The 24,997-nt window shown below is 40.0% G+C and overlaps 1 protein-coding gene across 1 annotated transcript in view; it reads right to left on the bottom strand.

The window, feature by feature from the left end:
* Nucleotides 1-24,997, bottom strand: part of plxna3 (plexin A3) — a 75,347-nt gene that overhangs the window by 6,236 nt on the left and 44,114 nt on the right. Inside the window, exons 9-32 of the mRNA XM_088331017.1 lie at nt 23,415-23,538; nt 22,301-22,451; nt 20,556-20,655; nt 20,354-20,468; nt 18,438-18,638; nt 16,090-16,186; nt 14,022-14,212; nt 13,801-13,949; nt 11,497-11,617; nt 11,263-11,399; nt 11,021-11,191; nt 10,837-10,930; nt 9,946-10,065; nt 9,668-9,787; nt 9,461-9,604; nt 8,400-8,634; nt 8,185-8,327; nt 6,737-6,892; nt 6,507-6,607; nt 6,360-6,426; nt 3,462-3,608; nt 3,227-3,386; nt 949-1,052; nt 773-869 (exon numbers count right to left, since the gene is read on the bottom strand). Of these exons, the coding sequence (XP_088187143.1) occupies nt 773-869; nt 949-1,052; nt 3,227-3,386; nt 3,462-3,608; nt 6,360-6,426; nt 6,507-6,607; nt 6,737-6,892; nt 8,185-8,327; nt 8,400-8,634; nt 9,461-9,604; nt 9,668-9,787; nt 9,946-10,065; nt 10,837-10,930; nt 11,021-11,191; nt 11,263-11,399; nt 11,497-11,617; nt 13,801-13,949; nt 14,022-14,212; nt 16,090-16,186; nt 18,438-18,638; nt 20,354-20,468; nt 20,556-20,655; nt 22,301-22,451; nt 23,415-23,538 (3,245 nt within the window). The remainder of the gene's footprint in view (nt 1-772; nt 870-948; nt 1,053-3,226; nt 3,387-3,461; nt 3,609-6,359; nt 6,427-6,506; nt 6,608-6,736; nt 6,893-8,184; nt 8,328-8,399; nt 8,635-9,460; nt 9,605-9,667; nt 9,788-9,945; nt 10,066-10,836; nt 10,931-11,020; nt 11,192-11,262; nt 11,400-11,496; nt 11,618-13,800; nt 13,950-14,021; nt 14,213-16,089; nt 16,187-18,437; nt 18,639-20,353; nt 20,469-20,555; nt 20,656-22,300; nt 22,452-23,414; nt 23,539-24,997) is intronic.

Genomic DNA, 24,997 nt, shown 5'->3' on the forward strand with positions numbered 1-24,997 from the left:
CCCCAAAAAAGCTGGCTTAACAATTTTAGTTTTGCTGACTCAGTAGCTTGCCCAGAAAGACATTCTACTCTCTCAGGCGAGAACAAGTGTGGCCAGGATCAAAATCTTTCACAAGCAATCAGGTCGGTCACTCTAGAGGTGAATACCCCTGCCAAAACGGAAAATGCCATCTAAAAATGGTTTTGTGTGTCAACCACCCGTGTTGTGTGCTATTAAAAATGTTTTGATGGCACAAAGCCATTCCAATTCGTGTGAATTTTCAACATTTTTTAAGTCTAAAAACATTTGTCTTAAAAGTCCTCACGTGCAAACTAAAAAAATATCCAGGAAATAGTCGAAATCGGACGTCATACTTGCATGTTTATTCTGATGCATCTCATTGGTACAGATCATACCAAATAAGGATAAAATCCAATGTAATAGTGATACATAGCATGATATGATCCACACCATTATAATCGCTTCTGAAAATGTTAAAAAGTCAAATCTGAAAAGCTCAGCAAATAATGTTTTAGAGTCAACTCCATGAGCTAGGTGGACAAGTAACTCGCCAATATAGCCAAGTCAAGTCATGTTTATTTGTATAACCCTTAATCACAAATAGTCTTAAAGGGGGCTGCATCGACCACAGACTATTGAAAACTACAGACTATCATTACACCATCTCCTGATCTAAAACCAACATGAGGAAAATGAAGAAACCCTGAGAAGGGACCGCACATGAGATAACCCCCACCCCTGTATGTAAACACACTATTTTCAATCTGTGTACCATATCTGCTGAGCGATCTGGTGAAAGTGAAGCTGTTGGCGATGTTGTAAGCAGAAACTTGCTTCTGGACCAGCGCCACCAATGAGCCGTCCGTTACCTTGAAAACCCATACACACTAGTTTGAATCTGCACGTCAGTTTCTTCTCACCTGACTAAGGACAGACTGAACACCTTACCTGATAGTGAACAAGCGTGTTGAGTCGCTTCCAGTCGCTTTCAATCTTCGTGGTCACATCTTCGTCCTGCAGGATTATCCTGGTCAGACGACCTTGACGCCACTCTGAAAGCATACACAAAAAGAAGAGAGGATGTTAATATGGAATCACAACTGGATTGTGAAATGAATTTTGTGACAAATATAATCACGAATGGGTGCAAAAAATAAGAAAATTAAGGTGGCTTCATCATGATTGTAATTAGCTTTACTGTGAACTAGAATACATTTTAAATGAGCAAATAAGATCATAACAGGAGCAGTTGTTTTTCGTTGTAGTTTAACATCCATCATGTAGCCAGAGTTAAATATATTAAAGGGACACTGTGTAATATTTGACCACAAGATGTCCCATTATTGTGTAATGCAGAGGTGTTAAACTTACTTTGGCTTAAGGGCCAAATGGTAGAAAAAACGTTGCCACGGAGGCGGGATGAGTAAATTAATGGCCTAAAACGCATGTCTTAGCCGGAGGGCCGGGGGTCTTTTCAGAGGCTCATAATTAAATTATGATTCACGGATGTGAAATTTGCTAATAAACTGATTATTGACGGTTTTTCCCCCTGATATATATTTTTCACTAGTAATATTTTGTAGGATTAATCAACCGTGTATTTTGTAAAAAAGAAAAAAAAACAACAAAAACAATTGAATTAATTTCCACTACAGTTCATTTAACTCTGTGAAACACATGTAGACTGGAAATAGACAAAAATAGCATGCAGCACTAATTGAAATGATTGATTTATTAATTTAAAAGTATCTCTGCTTTTTATTCTTTTAAGAAATGTTTCCCTAAATATGGGAATTTGGCCTTTAGATTTCATATATATTATAGAAAGAAGCAAAAGCTTGTTTTAACTTCTGCAAAGACACCCAGGTGCTATCTTTTATTTTGTATTTTTCAAATTTCCTTTAGCAGTGCATCCATGAATTTTAATTTAAGTAAAATAACATTGGGATGGGTTTCCCCCTGGTTGATTAATGGTAGTCAGCAAATACATCTACAGTGCTTTGAGAGTGGTGCCTTGCTTTGGCGACATTCTGTGGACATATTTAAAAGTGCAGGTCATTGTGTGACGCGGTACAGATATGTTTTCTCTTGTGCTTCCCTCAGCATAGTCTAGTGGGCAGTGTTGGGCATGTTACTTTAAAAAAGTAATCAGTTATAGTTCCTCACTACTTCTTCCAAAAAAATTAACCGAGTTAGTACCCACAAGGAGTTTAAAAGGGCTTCACAGATTATTGTAAACTACAGACCATTATTACGCCATCCCCTGATCTAAAACCTCCATGAGGGCAAGGAAAAACTCAAAAACCTCAACATGAGGAAAATGAAGAAACCTTGAGAAGGGACCACCTATGAGGTAATACCCCTTCCAGGATGACCAGGCTGCATTGGATGTCGCAATAACAAATAATACACAGATAATGTCAACGTGAAATAAAGGTCATTCATAAGCTATAGAATAGAAGTGTGTTTTAAACCTAGATTTCAACAGTTCCACTGAGGTTAAATAGTTTCCAAGAGCCAGCACATAGACGCTTCTTTTGGCGCATTAGAAAATACTTTATTCATAATCGCTACCTAACTATACGGTGGTCGCTATTTTGAGTGGTGAAAGTAAGGTACTGCTTTTGAAGGTCATTAACATTAACGGCAAAAAAGTCATTAGTTACATACCCTGTTACTGAAAAAATAAGACCGTTACGTAACGGCGCTACTTATAACGGTGTGTTTCCCAAAACTGCTCATGGGCCAGCAACGAGTTTGACACATTGTAGTGCAATCTAAAACGAGTGCACGGGAAAATTACAAAAGAAATTTAAACTACTGAAAATCAAAGTGACTAAACTACACCATTTTGGTACTCCTTTTTGCCCAGCCTTTCATCGTTTTGGAGTGTACCCGTAGTAGCAAGATGCCAGACTGTCATGTCATATCTCTCTAGGTGTGGCTCATATTATGTAAAATAAATACAAATTTCTCGACCTACAGGTATTAAAAAACTGCACGTTTTTAAGATCGTTTATATATTTTTGCTTAATACTTAAATCAATATTGTTTTGCAAAGAATACTTTTTTCACCACTATGAGGTGCTAAATAATTCACAATGTCCCTTTGAAGACATGATCATAAAAGTTGAATTAATTCACTTAATTCAAAAGGGAAATGATTGAAATCAGAGGTGATGGTAGTGAAATGGGAGTGAAACAGTTTTAGTAATCTGAACGTTACCGAGGTCCATGTCGTCGGCCTGGGGTCGCTGCGAGAAAGGTATTCCCTTGTAAACGGCATCCAGCAGCTTGTCTTTGACCTGCGTCACCGTATCACAGTTCAAAACCTTAACCGGCACCTCCGTGCCAGCCTCGCCCTCCGGGGGGATGCACATCATTGTCTGTAAGGAGATGACAAGGTCAGCTGAGGCGGAACTTGTGAACGTATGTGCAAGTGCAACCCGCGGGCGCGTTACCAGCTGCTTGTAGTCAATCTGCTGCCTGATGAGTTTGTCTTCACTGAGGGAATAACGCGCTTCGCCCGTAATGGCGTCGATAGGCCCTTTCTCCATCTGCTGCTTGATGGCGCAGTAGAGCATAAACAGAGGCTCGCCAGCACATTCCTGACGGAGAAACACATTTTAGGTTAATTAGTAAGGTAGTTAGTTTTCCGGCACACTTTTACACTTGGCATAGTGTAGTGAATGAAATGTAACTAACAGAGTTATAGAATTTCAGAGATTCATCCATCCATTATCTGCACCGCTTATCCTAAGTAGGGTCGCGGGGTGCTGGAGCCCATCCCAGCTATCTTCGGGCAGTGGGCAGGGGACACCCTGAACTGGTTGCGAGCGAGTCGCAGGGCACACAGGGACAGACATTTCGCTCCCTCATTCACATCTAGGGACAATTTGGACCGGCCAATTAACCTGATCTGCATGTTTTTTAGAACGTGGGAGGAAACCGGAGTGCCCGGAGGAAACCCATGCAAGCACGGGGAGAACATGTAAACTCCACACAGGAGGTTCGATCTCATGACCTCAGAACTGTACTGCACACACGCTAACCACTGCGCCGCCGTTCTTCTCAGAGATTCATAATCAAAGTAAATCATACGCTAATTTGAGCAAAATGTTTTGTAATGTACATAAACCACCTCTCATTTAAAGCTAAAATTGACCCAAGCAACACAGCTTTTGGATTACCATTTTTTCCGGACTATAAGGCCACAAACCACAAAAAAGGACAGAAATCTGAATGGGCGCTTTATAATCAAGTGCGTCCAAAATGCAGATAAAATTGGAAATGGATCACCATACTCGTTCTATTATTGATCAGTCAAAAAATGGTGCCGACTGGGACCGAACCGGTTGGCAATACTAGGAGCACTGATTCCGAACACCAGGTCGGCAAGGACATGGATGGTTGTTCACACTTGAATGCATCAGGAAATCGAACCCCGATTGTGCGGGAGGAGCGTTGGATCCCATCAACTAGACCACTTAGGATACAGAAAACACATGAAATGGCATCAGCGCTCTCAATGACCCATTATTCCTCCTCACAGTAACATATATGTTAGAGTAGAGAGAATGCTGTTTCAATTTTTCTCAACTCAAACTAAGCCTTGTAAGAAACACACTTTTTAAATATGTGCGGCCAAGCATTTATTTATATCTTTCAACACGATCAAAGTACTTTCCAGAATGCTATTACTTTCATTAGGTTTGAAACAAGCAAATTACTTCCCACAATGCCCTTATCATAACTAAGTTCAGAATGTCGTTTTTGAGTAGTCCCAAACCTCTCCTTTACCACTGATGTGTTTAATGTCTGACAATATTCTCACAGCCCGGCCCAGTAATAAAATGAACCATTTGGTACTGCGACTTACAATAGTGTGATGATGAAGGAAGACCTGATGCCTTTTCATTGGCCTCCTGTATTACTAGTGTCTAGTGAGTAAGATCTAGCAAACTCCACACTGCGATCTGGGTTAGATTCCCATTGCATCCAAGATTAAGCGATTCTGATCAGTGATTTGTTACGAGGTGATCAACCAATGTGCAAAAAAGGCACTTTATTTATTGTTACTTATTATGTAACCCTAGCCTTTATTGTTCTTTTAATTCCGTGTATCTTATAGGACGTTTCAGGTGCGTTTTATCTATGAAATATACCGTATATCACAAAAGAATATTTTTTGTGGGGGTGCACCTTTTAGTCTTTTGTTGTTTGCATTGTGAAAAAAATAGTATTATTGTATTTGTAGAATATTAGTTAATAATCAATATTTGACTACTTTTATACACCTCGATTGCTCGTCGGTTTTCTACTGACTGTCCATTCAAAATGACATCAGTGTTGTCCAAGGCTCAGGTTTTATCCAAGCCCTTGAGATGAATACAAAAAGGTAAATATTACATCTGAAATCCAAATCAACGAAAAAATATATTAATTAAACCTCTTGTTCAGACTAGTCTAGGCCCATAAGTTACAGTTTTGGGGGGAATTCCAATCAGTTTGTTTCCTTGTTAAGTGTATCAAAAAAAGAGTAAATTGGATCATAATTGAAGCTTATTGTGAATCAATTCAATATTTAACCGAATACAAATTAGGGTTGATGTATTGCGAGTAGGAAAAACATAATAATAGCAAAAGTAACATAATTTAAGTGAATCATATTCTCAAGGTCACCAAGTATATCAGAATTAAAATAACCATACCTTATTGAAAGTGAATCATATTGAAATGATGTATATGATGAGCAAAGTCTTTTATTACAATGAAATTGAATTGTAAAAACGATTGTGGTTCTCGCATGACAATTGTGGTGGATTGTACTGTGATAGGAATAAAACATATGGTAACTGTAGAGTCATCAGTATTGCAACATTGAAGTGAATTGTATCAAGAATTGGTGAGAGTCTTACAATTATCTAATCAGAATCCAAACAAATCTAATCTAAACCGGAACTACTCAATGTATCTCGATTTGTGTGTGTGTCTGTTCGTATCTGACTTATAGGCTTCAAAATGACTGAACCGATTTTCGTGAAAGTTTACACAGTTGTACTTCGGGCCTCTGCAAGTATTTTTAGGTTTTGTGTTAAGGCACTCAGATAAATACCAACACAATCGCTTAACATCTGCTTTAGTTAACAAGCGGCTCAGGAGCTGCATGCGACTCTTTGGCGCTTCCTAGTGGCTTCCTGGCACCTTTTCAACAAACCACGCCCCTAAGTACAAGTACAATCCCAGGCAATGCTGAGCCGGGCAATGCCGGGCCATTATGCTTGTAGTAGTTCATCATAAGCGTGGTTGTCTTCAACGCCATACTAGCTAGTTAGCATGTCAGCTCTAATATTAATCACCTTTAGAAAGCGGTAGAGGAGAAAGGTGAACCAGTTTGTCAGCATCTTCTCAGCCACAGACTCAGTCCTGCAACACAAAAAGGTCAAACTTGATTCTGGAACTGGAATTCACACGATCGTGGTGAGGACCAACGGTTGTCCACCAACCTTCTTAGCAGCAGTTTTGGGTGGTTCCGGTTCTCCAGGTTTTTCTCGATCAGGTCAGCTAGCAGCTGCTTGAGCACTACTGTTGCATACTCCATGCGACCCTGATGCAAAAGCCATGTTAGCATAGAAACTAAAGTGCAAGGCCCGGTTTCATGCTTAAGATTTTAGCTTTTTGGGCAAATCTTTGGGCAAAGAAGAGAGGTATGCTGAACGTTAAGGAAGTAGTATACCTGTAGTGCAGCCATCAGGAGTGAGGCCACGTTTCCCCGGTCCCGCATGGAAAACGACCTTTGAGCTTCCAGTGTGTGGATGAAGGTCAACAGGAACATCTTGTTATTTAGAAGCTGACTGAAGAGTCGGAGGGCTTTCTCAACATTGGCCGGAGACTGAAACACACATCATATATGTCACGCCTAAAGCAGACTGCATGCAGAACAGATGTTGTCTGTACAGATGCTGCTACAAATAGAAAGCATTTTTGTTGTGTCAATGCACATTGCCTCAAGAACAGATACGTCAGTTGTGGTTTTGCTGCGGTACACCGCTTACTAAGCTTACTATTTCTTCAGAAAGCCACATGGATGTTCATGAAGCTAAATAAATTGCACCCGTCAAGGAGGAAGTCGGACATCAAACAGAGAGATATACTCGTTAGGTCAAAATTAAGCTGTTGGCGAAACAGGGTCACTGCATGCCTTTGGACATTTAAGATAAAAACATGCTTTAATGTATTAATCATGATAAAAATTGTACAACTTTAACCAAAGACAATCCATCCATCCATTATCTGCACCGTTTATCTTCAGTAGAGTCACGGGGGTGCTGGAGCCCATCTCAGCTATCTTCGAGCAGTGGACACGCTGAACCTGTTGCCAGCCAGTTGCAGGGTACACAGAGACAAGCAACTCACTCGCTCATTCTCACCTAGGGACAATTTGAACCGGCCAATTAACCTGACATGAATGTTTTTGGGAATGTGGAAGGAAACCGGAGTGCCAGGAGGAAACCCACGCAAGCACGGGGAGAACATGCAAACTTCACACAGAAAGGTTTGATCTCATGAACAGAGAACTGTGCCGCACACGCGGTAACCACTGTGCTGCCATGTTGCCTAAGATAAGACAATAAAAGGGGAAAAGAAATGTAACCAGTGAAAAAACTCTCCCAATAAAAATACAGAGCTCACACCAACAGCTTGAATTGTACTTCCCTATTTATAAGGTGTCCAATAGTTTTACAATGTTGTTTATTTTAGATAAAGAAATGACATTTATGAGTCATATTTGTGGAAATCCCCATTGGTCTGTTTTTTTAAACACCCAAGAAGGAGATGAACAAAAGAGCGTGTGGAAATTAAAATTCCAATACTGCCCTACAAATAGTTTTGCTTGGTCCCTTTTTTGGTATCCACTACTATCAAAATGTTTTTGAAAGAAATTGAGTCTTTGATTTATATATATGTAATTGCTCCGTGATCTTGTGATGTCCCCCTTTTTTCTTCCAGGGCAGATTACTAGACACACAGCACAGACATAACAAATGCAGTGTGAATCATCATCTCACATATTACTGTGTGGCGCTCATACACGTTGATTCATTCTGGATTTAGTGTGCATTAGGTTACTGTGTTTTTGTTAACGAGTTTGTGTGTACGACATGTGTGCATTGTGTTACATACATCCAGCTCCTTGAGTACTGGATGTTCTTCTATTCCTGGGAACATGACTCTCATGGTGTAATTGCGATACTCCAAGAAGGGAATCTTCACTCCGTCCATGTCGTTGGTGAGTTCCTGAATATCAGTCTGCAGCTCAGCAAAGGCTACAAGAATCAAACATGTTAATCGAAGACATCACAAAGCTGTATGAGTGGGTTTGTGTGAAGCCTGCGTACCTTCTTTGCACTCCAGCGCCACCCTGCTTTCGAGGTTGTCCATCTGCAGCTGAAGGCGTTTCAGCGTGCGGTCGGCGTCCCTCGTCTTGCGCTTGTAAGCTATCAGGACGGCGATGATGGCCACCAGCAGCACGCCGCCGCCCGCTCCGATGCCAATAATGGCAGGTAGCGTGAGGGCGCTGTCCGAATAAATGTGTAGCGTACCCGGGAAAAACTCCAAACCTCCGACTAGGATCTATTAAAATGTTAGCTCAGGGTTAACATGTTTTCAAATTATTATTATACTAAGGCTGGAACACAGCTACCCAGTAAAATTACAGAGACACTTAAATTATTTACACACATTTGTTTCGGTAAAATGACAATTGTATGTGTTATCATACGGATGTAAATATCATGGGTTAATTCATGTTTTCATTTTCTATATTCACATATACGTGCAAGGTTATTACGCTATATTTGCCTTGTTATGGATATTCTACTGTATATAAGTAACATTTTATAATAATAATCAGTCAAGATATCCAAAGGATAAAGAACAGTACCAGATGCATAAGTTAACCATCCTAAATGTTAATTGTTTTTCTTTTAGTACATTTTCAACCATCTAAAACAGTAGCTTCTGTTACTGTTTAGCTAAAAACACAAACAAAACGGTTAAAGGGCTTAATGATTTGATTTAGTTAAGGTTGGGGAGGGGGGGAGGCTACAATTATTTTATTATTTTTCTTTTTATTGAAAATGGGATTTTTCCAGAAAGTTAAAAAAAAGGAAATTAGACAATATCACTAATAATAAGGTAAATAATTCAAGGTTGCACTGAACGTTGCATTGAATGAAAACTAGGTGATTCTTTTGGGGAAAAATACAAAATTGGATGGTCAACTTTTTGGTTGTTGTTCAAGTCAGCAGCAAATCAATTCCTAACATTTAACAGCTCCAGTTTTGCAGAATTACTAATGGGAAATTGCAAATAGGAAAATTTAATTTTTAACTCGAGCAACTTATTTCCTCAGATTTTTCCCATAAAATGTGATCTGTATGTTTGGTAGGTAGCTTACCACAACACGTTGCTCTCCAGTCAACTCTGGCGAATCACAAAGCAGCTGATGTTCCGATACGGTCAAGAGGCATGGAGATTCGCCAATCAAAACTGTGTAGTTCAGACGGTTGTTGCCGGGGGCAGCCGGGACCAGGTTCTTACCCTGAAAATGCAGTTATCACTGGTTTTACTTCACGTCCGAACTCTGTTTGGGGATGTTTCTCACCTTGAGGATGATAGGAGACCCGGGTTTGACCTCTAGGATTCCTGAGGTGCCCAAGGATTCAAAAGTAGGGTTCGGGTAGTGCGTGAACTGAGTTGAGTTAAGTACCAGCAAAGGGGACACCTGATGAATAGCATTGCACCAAACAATTAATTCTAAAATCATCTCAAATATACTACTTTATGATCTCATAACGAGGGACTTAATAATGAAAATTGAGCTCGATTCCACCCCAAATGGATCTTTGTTACAATATGAGGGTGTGTTATGTCACTCATCACCTGATCCAAGATAAATCCAAATTCATCCGCATGCAGCACCCCCTCTGGCGGATTGGGTTTGCCGTACACAAGGCCAGGGGCCAAACAAGTCATCACGCTGTCGTTTATTGCCGTGCAGAACTGAAAAGAAAAGCCTTTGGTCATAACAATGTGTCTTCTCAACTAAGTGATGTAATAGCAATGTAATTTCTTAGCAGGGTTACACTTTTAATTTTGTCGATTTACTGTTTTTTGGGGGGGTATAGGATTTATACAGATTAGTTGTGCGCTTTATAGTCTGAATTTTATAGTACTCGTACGTCAAGAAATTCGAACAAAAATTATATTTTTGGATTGTATCAATAGTTGAATTTCTCAATAAATTATTTTAACCATGGCCCCATGCATTCAACAACGTGGTAACCCTGAGTAAAAATACTGTCATGGTGAGACAAAATCTAATGTTTTTTTTCTATGTCATCTAGGCCCCAAGTGATCTAGTGTTTAGGATTCAGCACTTTCCACGCCGCGATCCAGGTTTGGTTCCAGTTGCAGCCAATGCTGTGCAAATGTGGACAATAATTTTTTCGACTGTTCAATCATTAATTAAAAAATGTAGTATACTACTGTAAAACCAAAACTTTTAATGGTTGGTGGGGGGAAAATGTGCATTAAGTAAGATAAAAGCAATACATTTACGCAACTGTTTTTTCTAAAATATGGCACTTTTTATTTGTTTCCCTGCAGCCAGGTACCAAATGACCCTAGACCCAGTACCAGTTTGCAGCCCTGTTGTTGGTGACCACTGATTTAAATGACAACTAGGTGATGGCAAACGTGTGTGGTGTCAGAACCATGTGATGTTGTTACAAATATAGATACAAGAATGATAAAAAGATGTGACTGTCTTACGTTGTTAGTCTCCACGCTGCCATATTTCGCTCTGACTTTGGGCTCCTGGATTGTGAGCAGGTTAGTTCCTGTTACTGTGATCACTGTGCTACCACTACACAAAAACAGACGCACATACAAGCAAAATGTGGGTGTCAGAAAACTGCGATCTGACTGATAGCTGGTGAAAGTGTGTGTGGCTTACTTAAGGATGGACCAGCTTGGTTCTACGGATGTGATGGTCGGGTCCTCTGTGTATGTGTATTTAATCTCTGAGCTGGTCACTTCTGCCTTGTCGATCATCAGGCGGATGGGGGCAGGGCCCACTCCTGACGGCGAGGCGGGTGTAATGCAGACCACCTCCCGACTAACCCGCCTGGACAAAATACAATGTTCTCCATTGACTGCTGTTGCAATGACAGATAGTGTTCTGTTTTCATTACTTACTTGACAAACAAACACTCGTCTTTATCGATGAAAACCGACACGCTGCTGCCTGCGTCCAAGTTCCGACCCGCCACCGTCAGTCTGGTGCCGCCGGAGACTGGACCTCTCTCCGGACGAATGTTGCTTAAACTGGGACTCTGTAAGATAGAGTAAGGATAAAGGAGAGATCAACAGCAAAATAAACAGTTTGCAATATTTGGTAAGACGAGCATGAGAACATGAAGGAAGTCTCACCACAAAGGCGTATGCTTGCGTGGACATGGTACGGTATTCAGCGCTGCACACCCCGATACACAACTCCACTGCACCCCCTGGGGAATGGGGCAGAAGCGCCTCGGCCATGTCGCACACCACCCTGCATGGGCACACCCACAACACACAATTAAATGTTTAATGTTTTAAGGAAAAAAAACTTCCATCACACCACAAGGCATCAGTTGTCTAAATAACATATTTATTACACGCTGAATTCTCTAATATGAACTACATAAGATCAAAAACTTATACTGGTTCTCTACTTCTATAGTGAAAAACAGAAGGCTGACTCGAGTGTGGGTGGAAGTGCTGTCAACACACATAAAACCATAAATCTAACAGCAGACGTTTAGCTTGTGATTAAGATTCAACAGGAGAGTGTTACAGTTTACTTGACTAACTATTTCTTATGATATGGCATTATGACTTAAAAGATCAACAGTAACAGCTCATTATCACAGCATTCTTACATTTATCTACAACAACCAGTTTGTGTTGTCACTGCATCAAAGTGGGAGTTTTAAGTTTTTGCAGTGTATACATACAGATAAAAAAATAGCACATAGTACCCTTGCTGCTACCCCATTTGTCATTCACAATCCAAAGTTCGATTTTCTCATGTATTTACGAGCATGTCAACTTTTTAAGTAACACTCATGTCCTGCAAAATATATGACAAAAGAAAAAATGTAATATTCTCATGTGCAGATAGTTTGCTCATTTAAGTAATACTTCCAATTCTAATAATATTTAATATCAGTACCAGTGTCTGAAACTCATGACAAAAAGTTACCAGACAGCAGGGCAGACAACTCTGATAAGATGCCTGCCCAGCCATAAAGTTGCCTGCCCCATTTTTCACTTCTTGAAACACAATAAGACGACTAATTGATAATCAGAATATATAACAGAACAACGCTTTAAAATTTACTTTATTATAAATCAACTTATAACATTCATTGCATGCATATGACATCGCTGCTTTACATCTGCCATCAGTATGTACCTGTATTTGCTCATCTTCATTCATGCAATGTTTGAGTTGCGTTGTCTGCTACAAGCCACATGAACTCCTTTTTCTACGATGCTTTTAATGTACGTTTATGTTTTGTAGCGTCATGAATGTTGCTTTGAATCTTTCTTCTGGGGCTGAGGTTTTGGCTTGATTCCTAACCACTTATACATTTTTCTTGTGTTCTCTGTGCGTCTACTTTGGAAAATGATATGCAAATGCGCGACCTTATTACGCTCGGGAAAGTCCGGAAGCACAAAGTTATTTGACGCGGGCTTCTGATCGGCTGCAGAGTATGCAAATTGCTTAACGAACTGATATTCTGAAATTTCCAAACCGAACGAAGATTTCGAAATCGGAAAAAAACAAAACAAAACAAACTTTTGTTCTATTTTTCTTGAAAAAGTTTTCAGCCACCCGGGCAGAGACGTAAAAGATGCACACCCCAGGCGTCCGGGCAGACGTTATTTCAAACACTGTCAGTACTTAATGTTCGCATCTCCTCACCGCAAGAAGTCAATAGTTATTTCAAAACAAAACATTTTTTTCCTATAAATATAGCAAATTATGGGGTGGCAGTAGCTTAGGAGGTAAAGCGCCCGTCTTGGCATCAAGAGGTGGCAAGTTCGATTCCCGGCTCCTCCGTGTTATATGTCGAAGTGTCAAGACACTGAATCTCTAATGCCCGCGATAAGCAGGTAGTTGCCTTGCATGACTGACGCTGCTATTGGGGTGTGTGAATGTGTAAGTGTAAGGCACATTTTAAAGCGCTTTGGGAGGTCTTCTTTGACTTGAAAAGCGCTACATAAATGCAGACCATTTACATTTACAAATTTAATATACTCTCTACACTGTCATGTGTCATAGACGTGGAAATGCTATCCCCCTTCACTGGATAGTGTAATTAAAAGTTTAAAATAATGTTTTTAGACTCATAATTTGTGGAATATTTAATGTGGGGACTAGTAAACCACGATCCAAGCCCAGTTTAATTACTTTCCAAAGAAGATGTAATTATCGTATTTTTCACACATTTTTTATCCAATTTGGGGATTTTCAGTGCGTCTTCTAGTCTGGAAAACATGTCGGTCCGGAAAATTGCCTTTTTCATTTACTTATTCACAGTCAGTCATGTGTCCACTTTAAATTAAATATTTGTCAATCACATCTCAACTCCATGTGTTCAAAGTCAAACAAAGTGTAAAAGGTTGAAACCATAGTGAGTGTCCTATCATGTTTCAGAAAGGTGCACTTGTTTGATTCACACTGACCTCTCCGCGCTGATGTATAGAGAGGGAACAGGGTTGCAGCGAACCCCGGCGACTTGTACATGGGTTATTTCCTTCACCTGCAGGCCCAGGTTTTCTCCCTCGATGGTGACTCGAGTCCCACCCTCGCGAGGTCCTGTCAGCGGCGAGATCTGCCGAACGCAAGTTTTACCAATGGGGACGGAGGCGAGGATGGAGCCTAAGCAGCGAGTGAAGGCTCCTACCTTGTTGATGCGAGGGTGGCTGCATCGCACGTTGTGACGTCCGTGATGCATCCAACTGTGTTCCGGCGCCGCACAGTGCTGGCGCAGCACGCACTTCCTGCTTTCGGCGCACCAGCCGCATTGGAAGGGGGTCGGCGCTTTCAGGCATTGGCCGCAGCTTGACCGTTGAGCCTCACATTTGTACAGCAACGCTGAGTGTGCAGTGCCACATGACAAAGCAGGGGGGATTTTTATTCCATAAATTATTAAAACTGCACTTTAGAGCGGCCATTTTTTACAACTAGTCAAATGAGGAAAGAATTATTGGCAATGCTGTTTGGAATTGATATTCAGTATTACCCGCATGAGGAGGGACATTTAGAGCTGATTGAACTGCTGGAGAGCAAAAAGCATCGACGAAATGTGTTCTAAAGCTCCCAAAAAGGTTTAATCATGACTTGATGCTTTTCAGCCAAGTTTATTTAGTTCGACAAATTTAAAACATCTTGCAGCCTCTTCTTTTAGGCTCGAAAACGAAAAGTTGGGGAGTGTACAATGTGCAGAATTTTGGAGCAATATGGGTGACATCAAAATGAGAGCTTGAACTCCAAATTTAACTCCAGATTCAAAGCTTTAAAACCCACTTTTGTCATGCCGGCGTGGGAACTATGACCCAGGTGGAGGACAGGAGGCGGACTAAAAGGAACAAGCACAAAGCTTGAACACAGAAATGGGTGGAAATCAACAGTGATGTCAGGTATGTAACATGCAGGTGATAATCCAATTGGAAACAAAGTTTTACCAGAAGTCCAATGATGTAAATCTGTGTAAATGCGTACAGTAATTCGATTAAGGTCTTAGTCCAACTGCAAGTTTTTTGATTTAAATGTTTGGATTAGTCCTTTAATTTTCCAGGTTGTATACGTATTCTAATAATCCGATTGCTTTCAGCCTAATCCGAAATATTTTTATGCCCTAAAGCTCTGTGGGACTTGTAGTACAGAGACAAATGATACACGCAAACTCCATTTACTTACAAAAGAAATCTTCATGTGTTTTATTTCCTGCCCCCGTGACAAAAACGCCTCAAATGCATATATGATGAAGTGTTATATCCACCCATATATCATGTAAATTTATAATTTGGGTGTGCAGAGGACCTTACTTGTTGAATTTGGTGAGTAAATTAATTAAATCGTCCTTTCTTTAAAGTCAAAAGTTAAATATGCCAACAACGTCAATTTCCGAAATGACATCACTATCATTTCGCCATCGTAATTCGAGTACTCGCAAACGTCATGTATACAGGGTGACTAGTCTCAAGGCATGTAAACGATTTACTTGGATTGCTCGAGAAATCAAATTTTCCACTTTCAATCTGATTATTGCCTGCATGTAAACACAATCATTGAAAATAACCTGACAAAGACCGAAGGCAGGGAACTTAAAACAGGCTGACGAGAAAACGAGGACCACTTAGACAGATAACAAGAGGCTCTGAGGGAGATGATTGTGTGACACAAGGGGAACAAAACAAAGGTGGACACAAACTTGATACCATCAGCTCAGTTAACACAAAATAGTAATATTTGTCTTGTCTCAATCAAAAAAGATGAGCAGGTGTATCAAAATGTGTTTTTCTGTTTTCAACTTAATGTGCTAAATAATCATCCAAGATGAATCAATGAAGGCGCCTAGTGGCAGAAAATTTATATTATCATTAAGGTGAAAACAAGAATGCTCCATCTCTGAAGCACTTATCTTCAGTTGGATTTCCCGAACATAGCAATTTTTATACATTAAAAATGCAACAGAGTGCTGTACAGAGAGTAAGCCACGTGAATGGAAAAGCATTCAATTAAATACTCATGGTTTTACCCTTTTGAACTGTATAGCATTTCTGTAACTGTGCAGTATTTAATTTAAAAAAGTGTTACCATGAATACAGTAAACATCAGGAATCATTGTATAAGTTTGCACTAGCATTATCAGCAGTGTGCATCAGCAGTATATTTTTTAAGCAAAACAACTTTTCTTGGACATCATTTTGCATTTAGGAAAAGGGATGAAAAACTGCAGCCAAAACTACCTTTCATGGCAACCGGCTTGTCAATGAAGAAGTCACCATCCCAGACAATGTTGAAGTCCACTGGGAGGTCAGCTGCCTCTGTGCCTTCATACCAGTACTAAGCCAAAAAAGAACATGCAAAACTGTTTCAGCAAACGATGGAAACTCTGAGGACATCAAGGGGGAATTTTTGGTGTGTACGGGGAAGATTTTGTGGATCGAACTGCTACACAACACCTCTTTAAAAGGACCTGGTTCTACTATCTGCATTTTTATCTGTTGTTGTCATAGAAATCTGTTTGCATTCGTGTCCGTTCCATTGTGCATTGATTATGTGTGCACGCGTGCCTAATGTTTCCATTACCATCAAAATCATCCAGCTGAGCCCACCAAACAGCCTCAGCACATGCACAAGCGCATGCATCCACACAATCTCGTGAGACTTGTTATTAGAGACACTGCAATGAGTTATCTCTAATAAGGATTAGTGGTTGTGTTTCTTAGGTAGGAAACAAAGTCTATTTTATTGAACTGGTTTTCGGTAAACCCCACATGAGGCAACTCAAACAAATATTACACACATTTAAAGATTCAATCTGAGATATTAAAGGATACAAGTAAACCGACCCTTATCAGTCCTTTCTCAAAAAACACAAATATTTAAAAGATAGAATAATTCAAAGCCACCACAGGTACACTTTAAATCTCAATGTTCAATGAGTCAAGCATTTGATAGAAATGTCAGCGTATTTGGTTATTGGACTAAACGCTCAATTCCCTCCACATTTAAAATCACCCATGCACAAACACGCATATCTACATTACTGGTTTGCTGACACAAGGACAAATGAAGGTCACTGTGCTGAGAAGACGACTGTTCATCTCAGCAAAAGGCGGAGCAAGTGGTGGAGAGTTGTGGTGGGTGTGGGGATTTTTACTGGACAGTCTTATTCTCGCCTGGGAAGTGAAGTGTATATTGATGGCGCAGCGCAAATGACATCTTGAGTCTTTTCGTTTTAAAAATCTCATGCACAGAAGTTTTGATGGCTTTATTACTTCTTTTGCAAGCCTTTCATCAAAAACATGTCTCAAAGTTTTGATACACGCATGACAACAGGCGGCAAACTTCCAAATGAAGAGGGACTGCCAATATAATAATGTCTCATCATTTGGCCTCTTTCCCTTTTCTGATTTATTTTGCATATTATATTGAGATGGGCTGTTGCTCTGTTATTGCAAAACTCCTATTAGAAGTATTTGGCATAAAACTGATTTGGTAAAGATGTCGTCTTGAGATATTTAGTGTATGCATCATGGGTGAATGAGAGGGGGAGAAACCCCAACACTAGTGCAGACGTGAAGGGATTATGCAGGAAAATGCACCAGAGGAGCAAGTTTGTTGAGAAAACTCCATTTAAAACCTGTTTTTATTTTTGTTTTTATCAATATTACTTTTATATTTTGTGTACAGCGACCTTAAGTGTCCTGAAAGGCGCGTGAATTTTTTTTATTATTAGTAGCATTAGTGATATTATTAATTAACAGGCCAACATATCAATGATTTCGACCTGTGTGCAGACATGAATTGATAATTTACTGTAGTTCCTGTTTGAAATAAATTTTATTTATATATATATATATATATATATATATATATATATATATATATATATATATATATATATATATATATATATATATATATGTGTGTGTAATTCTGTTTTTCAGGAGTTACGTTCAGGGTTTGTACACCTTTTTTCATGGACCGATTCCTGCACTTTTTAAGGGTTTTCAAAGCCAAATTTTTTAATTCTCCGGTACCATTAAAATAATAAATCTGGTGTGAATCATGTGTTTTGCAGAGCCCCAAATATATGTGTGATTTATATATGCGATTTAATCTAATTCATCAAGACATGATTTTGAGATTTTGAGTAAATCAAATATATTTGTGGTTCTGAACAATACATGCGTACATATTCTTAAGACAAATCTCTCCCCATTAAAATGTTGGGTATAAATGAGTAAAAAAAAGTATATATTTTTTTTCCAACAAGTAGCTGACATTTTCAGTTGCAGGAAGGTCTTCCCATTACATTTAACCACTGGGAAAATCTACCTTATTTTCGTGTGGTCCATAATAAATGTTCATGATTGATACATAATGATTGCATTATTACTGCTACAATACTGCAACATAGTTCCTTTTAAGGGGCCTGTTAAGGTGCCTGTCCTCTAGTAGGGGGCAATGACACCTCATAAGACAATGCCATACAAACTAATGCACATTTTTGTTAGCTGTGGCAACACTGGAGCAGATTTATTCTGACATAATTTAGAAGCGAGCCAAGCATGCTGGGTTGACTTACCGAAGTATTCTGACACTGGATGCAGGATGAGTTGAAGCGCACCGCTGGGATGCGCTGGACTTTCCCCTGAATATGGAACACGCACTCGTAGTTCTTCTGGCCGGACTGAGGCTGCGGGAGGTTGCGCGCTCGCAATGTGATCGGACGAACAAGACCGGCTGGCACCAGGATGTCGGAGGTGGGCAAGATCTGGGGACAGCCCTGTGGGAGAAATGCAAATGAATAGCAGATAAACACTGAAATAAATGTTGATTCAAATTCCGCTGTTAACCTTTTATCACTGTTTCTCAAATCTATACACGAGTGTGAAGCTCTCCGTACACAATTGATTTTTAAACTTTAGTACACTTCAAGTTTATTTGTTGTCACACTTGCACCTCCATCATTATTGTGCACAATTAAAAATCTTCACAATGTCCACATGTTATTTTAATGATTAAACTGGAGAATCACTGTGATGTTTGTCTTTTCCATTTAATGAAATGATACAAACAGAAACCTTCATTTTATTTAAGTTTGTTCCTCAGTCTGACAGGTTTCCGAGGAGAGTCCCTCATCACCAACACAGTCTGTGGCATATTGTAGCCAATTCTATGAACCAGTAGAAAAAAAGTGGCCCCAGCTGCTTCCTCAATGAATGTGAAGCTCACACATAAAACGTTATTCAGTCAATTTATATCATGCAATTGAATTAGATCTCTTGACAATAAACAAAGAAAGCAAGGCAGGCCATGCCACATGACAAGTTGAAGATTTGTGAAGGCACTGTTTCCTACCCCATTAAGTCGAACAGGCACAAATTTCTGTTTAATGTTGAGGTTGTTTAGCTTGTCAATAAGATTGTTGGTAGCTGGTGCAGGGAAATTACTGTGTGCAGGCTTTCTTTAAAAGTTGGGGGGCGTGTCGAGATCTGGCATGGTAGGATGTTCAGGGAGCTCTGCAAGGCAGGTGGGTCCAGTTGGGTGGGAAGAGTGAGCAGGGTGTCAAAATGCTCAGCCCACTGCTAAACGATCATAACCTGATCCTTATTTAATGATGATCCATCATTAGATCTAACAGGTGCCAGGGAGCAGTTTCTGGGGCCGTAGATGGTTTTCACTGCATCATAGAAACTATGCATATCGCTTGTATTAGAGTGAGTCTAGATCTCATTGGCTTTTAAGATCCACCACTCATCTTGCAGTGTTCTGATGGTTGTTAGGACCTCAGAATGAAGGTCTTGCCATTCCTTTTTATGGAGTTAAGATTGTGGGTTGTTCAGTGTGGCTCTGTGTGCCTTATGCGATCTGTCCAGAAGGGTGGAGCTCTCCGGCATTCTGGTCTAACCAATCCTGATGTTTTTTGGTTTTGAAAGCAACAGATGTAACTATTGTCGCAGACATATTTAGCATCTCTGGGTCAATACTCACTTTACATTTTACTATCACATTGTCATTGTGATTCGCCTCTTATGCAGGCACTTCAAATTTGAGTTTTGATTTATGCCACAGGTCACCTGACAAGTCATGATCAAAACTTGTCATTAGCTGACAGATCTAATCAAGTCGTGTGACATTGATTGCAGGAAGCACACACAAACGCACTTATACACATACATACTAACAGTTTCTCTTCAAGGAAGTAAAGCTTAATGGCCAGGCATTGGCCTTTTGACGGACAGAATGACGGCTCGCACCACAGGAGGTGGACCAGAACACAGCATGATAAAGTGAGTAGGGAGGAACATGTCACTTTACCAGGTTGGCTTATGCTCGCACACACGCACAATTAATCAATTAATCATTCAATTTTGTACTGTTTGTTATCATTAGGGTTATGTGTCAGATGAAGCCTATCACATATAATTGTGATCAATTTCAAGTTTATTCATTTTTTCCCTAAAAGAATGCACAAAGTTGGGAGAAGTACTGTTTTACCTGGGCCGAGCTAACACGTCCCTCCAAGAAGGAGCAGTCCTCTAAGTTGTTGGTGCACATGTGACGATATTTGCACCAGTGACAGGGGAACATGCTGCCCACGCAGGAAGTGCACCTGCAATCAGGAAGAGAAAACGCCATCAATGAAGTGGCAGAGGAGTGAAACATGAAGACAGAAAGGCGCAGTGGACGCCAGGCTTACGAATTGAGCACAGAGCAGTTGTAGAAGGTAAAGTTGGTGCTGATAAAGATGTTCCTCGTCTCGCTGGATCGAAGGCTGAGTTGGACATCTCGTTTCTCTCCTGCCGAGGCAAGACCTGCTTATTAGCACCAGTGATGCAAAGTATATTACACGGTGTGAATATGAACAAAATAGGCCTACCGAGTTTTTTTCCAGTGATTTAGGATCTAGTATCAATTTTGTCACACACACACAACTGCCCGTCAATGCCAAGATACAGCTCATCTATGTAGAGCGGGATGACGCTTTACATCGAAAAAATAGCGACCAGATGATACGGGTCGGATTTGGAGGTCTTTCCTACTATTGTTGGCCATGGAAACCAGTATTATCCGTTCCATGTGTTGGGGGAAACCCCTACCCAAAACAAACGGCCTGGAAAGGGATAAGCGCCGACAGGTTGTACTTGCCAAAGAAACACCACAGGAGGTTATGCCCTTAGAACCCAGGTGGTTAGAGGATCTGTGTGTGTGACCACGATGTATTTGAATATGTTGAGTGGCGGTCAGCATTGATCATTAATTTGAGAATTGCTGAAATGGCCTCACACAAATAAGAAAAGCACTCAATATACATACAATATACATAGCAAAAGGCTACAATGCGCTCACACCAGCACATATCTGCAATACTCTCACTAACTCTACTAAACTGTTTGAAAACATTACAGAAATGATCTCCCCATAATGAGCAAAATCATTTACCTCAATACTAAAATGCTCTCTTACACACTACTGCAGGGGGCGCGAACCTATGGCTCGTGAGCCATATATGGCTCTTTCTATGAGTATTTGTGGCTCTGAGACAAATTTGATTGCATGCTAATTTTCTCCATCTCATCCAAAACTTGTTTCATCAATCCTGTTCAGGTACACGCAAAGCCAAACCAAAGCTGAACTTAAAGCAGTACTTCACAAAATATATAGGGCATGTTTTCACTACAATTTACAGTCAAGGTGTCACACAAAAAAAATTCGTTTTGGCTGTACAACGCGAAAGAATTCTTTATATAAAAGCTCACTATATAATCTTTGTTCAGTGTTCAGATACCTTATGATGAATCCACAGAACAAACTGTAAATACGGCAAAACACCGGAAGAGAACTTAAAGTTATTTGATTAGGTGAGTGGGAGGGATGGGTGGAGCCATGCAAAAAGTGCAAGCACTCCCTCCCATCTCTCGCCCTATTCCGTCTGCGCCAAAGATAAGCACATCAGGCTCCCTGTTTGCAGAATGTTGTGATGTTTTTACAAAATAACTGCCTGCATCTGGTTTTGAAACCAATATGTATGAAAACAAAGGGTCAAAATGGGTTTAACCGATCTTGAGTAATTGCAAGAAAGAGACAAGTTTAAAGTGGTATGTTTGTTGATTTTGGGACACAGGCTCTGGCATTATTCTCTTTTCATAATTTTTATCAAATCATCAAAAATAAATGTGCTGAAGACTAAGCTTTTGTCTGGGGCGCAGGTTTAGCAATTTAGTAAGTTTGTCTCATAATATATGGTGTGGCTCTTTCCCAAAATAAAATTATTATATTTTGCTATTCAGGCATAAGCACTACCAACACACACTAACAACATCACAATCACTTCCCAAACACTCTCATAGCTACAAATTGTTTTTATTAGCTAGTGAGGGGAGGCTGTCCATGAATGATGAGCCCTGGTGTGTGCAAGTGTGTGCATGTGGATGCAAGCATCACCGTAAGAGTGTGGTGGCAGGTCTCTGAGCATCGGTGACATGCAGGTCACTTGACCGTCTGCCCCCACCTCCGCCGCCGTTTCGCTGATGTTCTCAAAGACACAGGACACACCCCCCGACAACGTAGGCACATGGTGAGCTTGTATGCTGAGCTGCACACAGACAATGTCAAACTTTATGATGTTATCAAGCGAGGTGCAAAAACATCGTCCAATAAACATGTACAGCCAGATGCCCCCTAAAACCCTGAGTCGTATGTCACAGACATGCACTGAAATCATTAACCATCCAATGAAGATGTCAATCAGAATCTAAAACAACATTTTTTTTTACTAGCCAAGTATGTTAAAAACAAAGAAGAAATTTCTCTTGCTCACCAAATTTGGTAATTGTTTTCCCCTTAAAACTAAGTCTCATTACAACAAACAAGGGCTGTTGATCGAGTATCTTATATGATCATTGTAGGATAATTCCTCCATCACAATTTGCCAACAATGTGCCTTACACAGTGAAGTCTCGGAAATGATTCCCAGACTCTAAACAAAGAAGTCTTTCTTATGGAACTAGACCGCCATAAAGTACTTGATTGTTTTAAATTGCTTATCTGATTATTCACATTCTATACAAGTTTTCTGACAAAAAGATGACAGCAGAGTTTGAAGGAAAGGATGTGGTATTAATTAAGCTTTAGTCAATGACATCTTCATTTGCGGTGATTAATTAGGTTTTTGTTTAGACACAGCAACAGATGGAAGAAACAGAACATTTCTAACTGTTTGTTTCATTACATACTACACTAAGTCTTTTTTATATACTAAATTTAAATTGACACACCAAATCTGGTCTTAACAGCAGAATTCATTCAGTAACCAAATTTGCAAATAAATCAAATTGCATAGAGTTGTTCCAGCCCCAAACATATGATACAAACGCAAAGTTTTATAGGAAAGTTTCACCGTATGTTTGACGGCTCCTCATTGTTTCTCAAATCTATACAACGGTGTGAAGCTCTCAGTACACGATTAATTTTTGAACTTCAGTCCAATTACTTGTAGAATTGTACATGGCAGATTTGCCACATTAACTATATTGTACAGGTATGTTTAGGGTCATACCTGAATTGCTGGAGCGGTTACAGACATGTTGCTAGGAATGACAGAGATGTTGACACACAGGTCCAACTTGGTGTTGAAGTGCTTTGGTTCGTGCCACTTCTCACATGCTTCTTGTCGGGAACATCTGGAAAGAACACGTGAAATAATTATTACTGATAAGGGGCCAAGCACCAAGCTGGACAAAAGCCCTGCATTTAGATGACCTTCACATGACAAACCATCTCAAGGGAATAGAAAGTAGTGGATCTCGACTTTCATCTAGAGGTGCTGTCTGTTTTAGAGTTGGCCACAGCCAGACTGTTGTACGCTGGGTGTTTGAGAGGATTGAGGGTGTTCTATTTATTCATGCGAAATGCCAAAAGGGTCTTTTTGACACTGAATGTTTGCTGGGCATCCAAGACTCCTCAAACCATTATTACAATCATCAGTTTTATTTTATCTTACATAAAAACACATCGCCGACAATTGAGTGGTTGAGAGAAGACTTCTCTTTAGACTTGCTAAAAGTAACCCTAAGTTGTGGTGCAGGTGCTGTAAAGCAATGTAAGTTGATTTCACGAACGCACAGAAAGACTAACTCTGAGTTCTGTGGAAGTGATGACTTTGCACCAAATGCAATATTGCACAACCGTTACGATACCAACGTTATCACGACAACCCTGTATGTAACATCCCACATGCAGACATTTCTTGTGTAAATACCATGTAAATTATAACTATAGCCTTATCCCCCTTGTCTTATAACATTATCTTCTCTGTTCCTTTATCTTCTTGCTCATACCTCACTATGAATGTGTAAAACTGGAGTGTCATGCCCAATTTCGTTGTCACAATATGTTAGCCCATTTGTAGCAATGACAATAAAGGTATATTCTATTCTATTCTAAGTATTAATTTAATATCCACTAGTGTTTAACTTGCTTTTAAGAGTTTATTATTCTGAGTTACTCATTTTTTTGTGCATTTTTATCTATGGATTGAGCTTGGGTCCTCACGGTTGTTTTTTTTGTGTATTTTATGTACAAAATGATGGAATTGATGAATAACGCTCAAAATTAGAGGACAAATAGAGACTTGTAACCCATTGTTCATCGTCCATCATCATCTAGTCAAGTCAAGTCATGTTTATTTGTATAGCCCTTAATCATAAGGAGTCTTAAAGGGCTGCACGGACACAGATTATTGCAAACTACAGACTATCATTATACCATACCCTGATCTAATACCTACACGAGGGCAAGGAAAAACTCAAAAATCTCAACATAAGGAAAATGAAGAAACCTACAGTATCATTTATTTTGAAGCGCGCAACCTAGCTGCAGCACAAAAGTGGGTGGGTATTAAAGTGTTGTTAGGCACCCATGCACGATCAGGGTAGAAGGCGGTTTTAAAATGTTTTCTCCAAGGCAGTCAACTGTATATCCAGGGATCAGAATGGAGATTTTCATTTTCAGCTGAAATAGCCAGGGTCCAGGGGCCGCATTCCCCGGCCAGGTCCAGGGCGGAGCCCGGTGGGGGGCAAACCCACCCGAAGCCAACGGCATTTATCTTATTTGCTATGTGAAAATTGCACTAGAATGAAT

This window comes from Urocampus carinirostris, chromosome 3 (assembly GCF_059441175.1).
Source record: "Urocampus carinirostris isolate Australia breed hairy pipefish chromosome 3, RoL_Ucar_1.0, whole genome shotgun sequence".
Lineage (NCBI taxonomy): Eukaryota > Metazoa > Chordata > Actinopteri > Syngnathiformes > Syngnathidae > Urocampus > Urocampus carinirostris.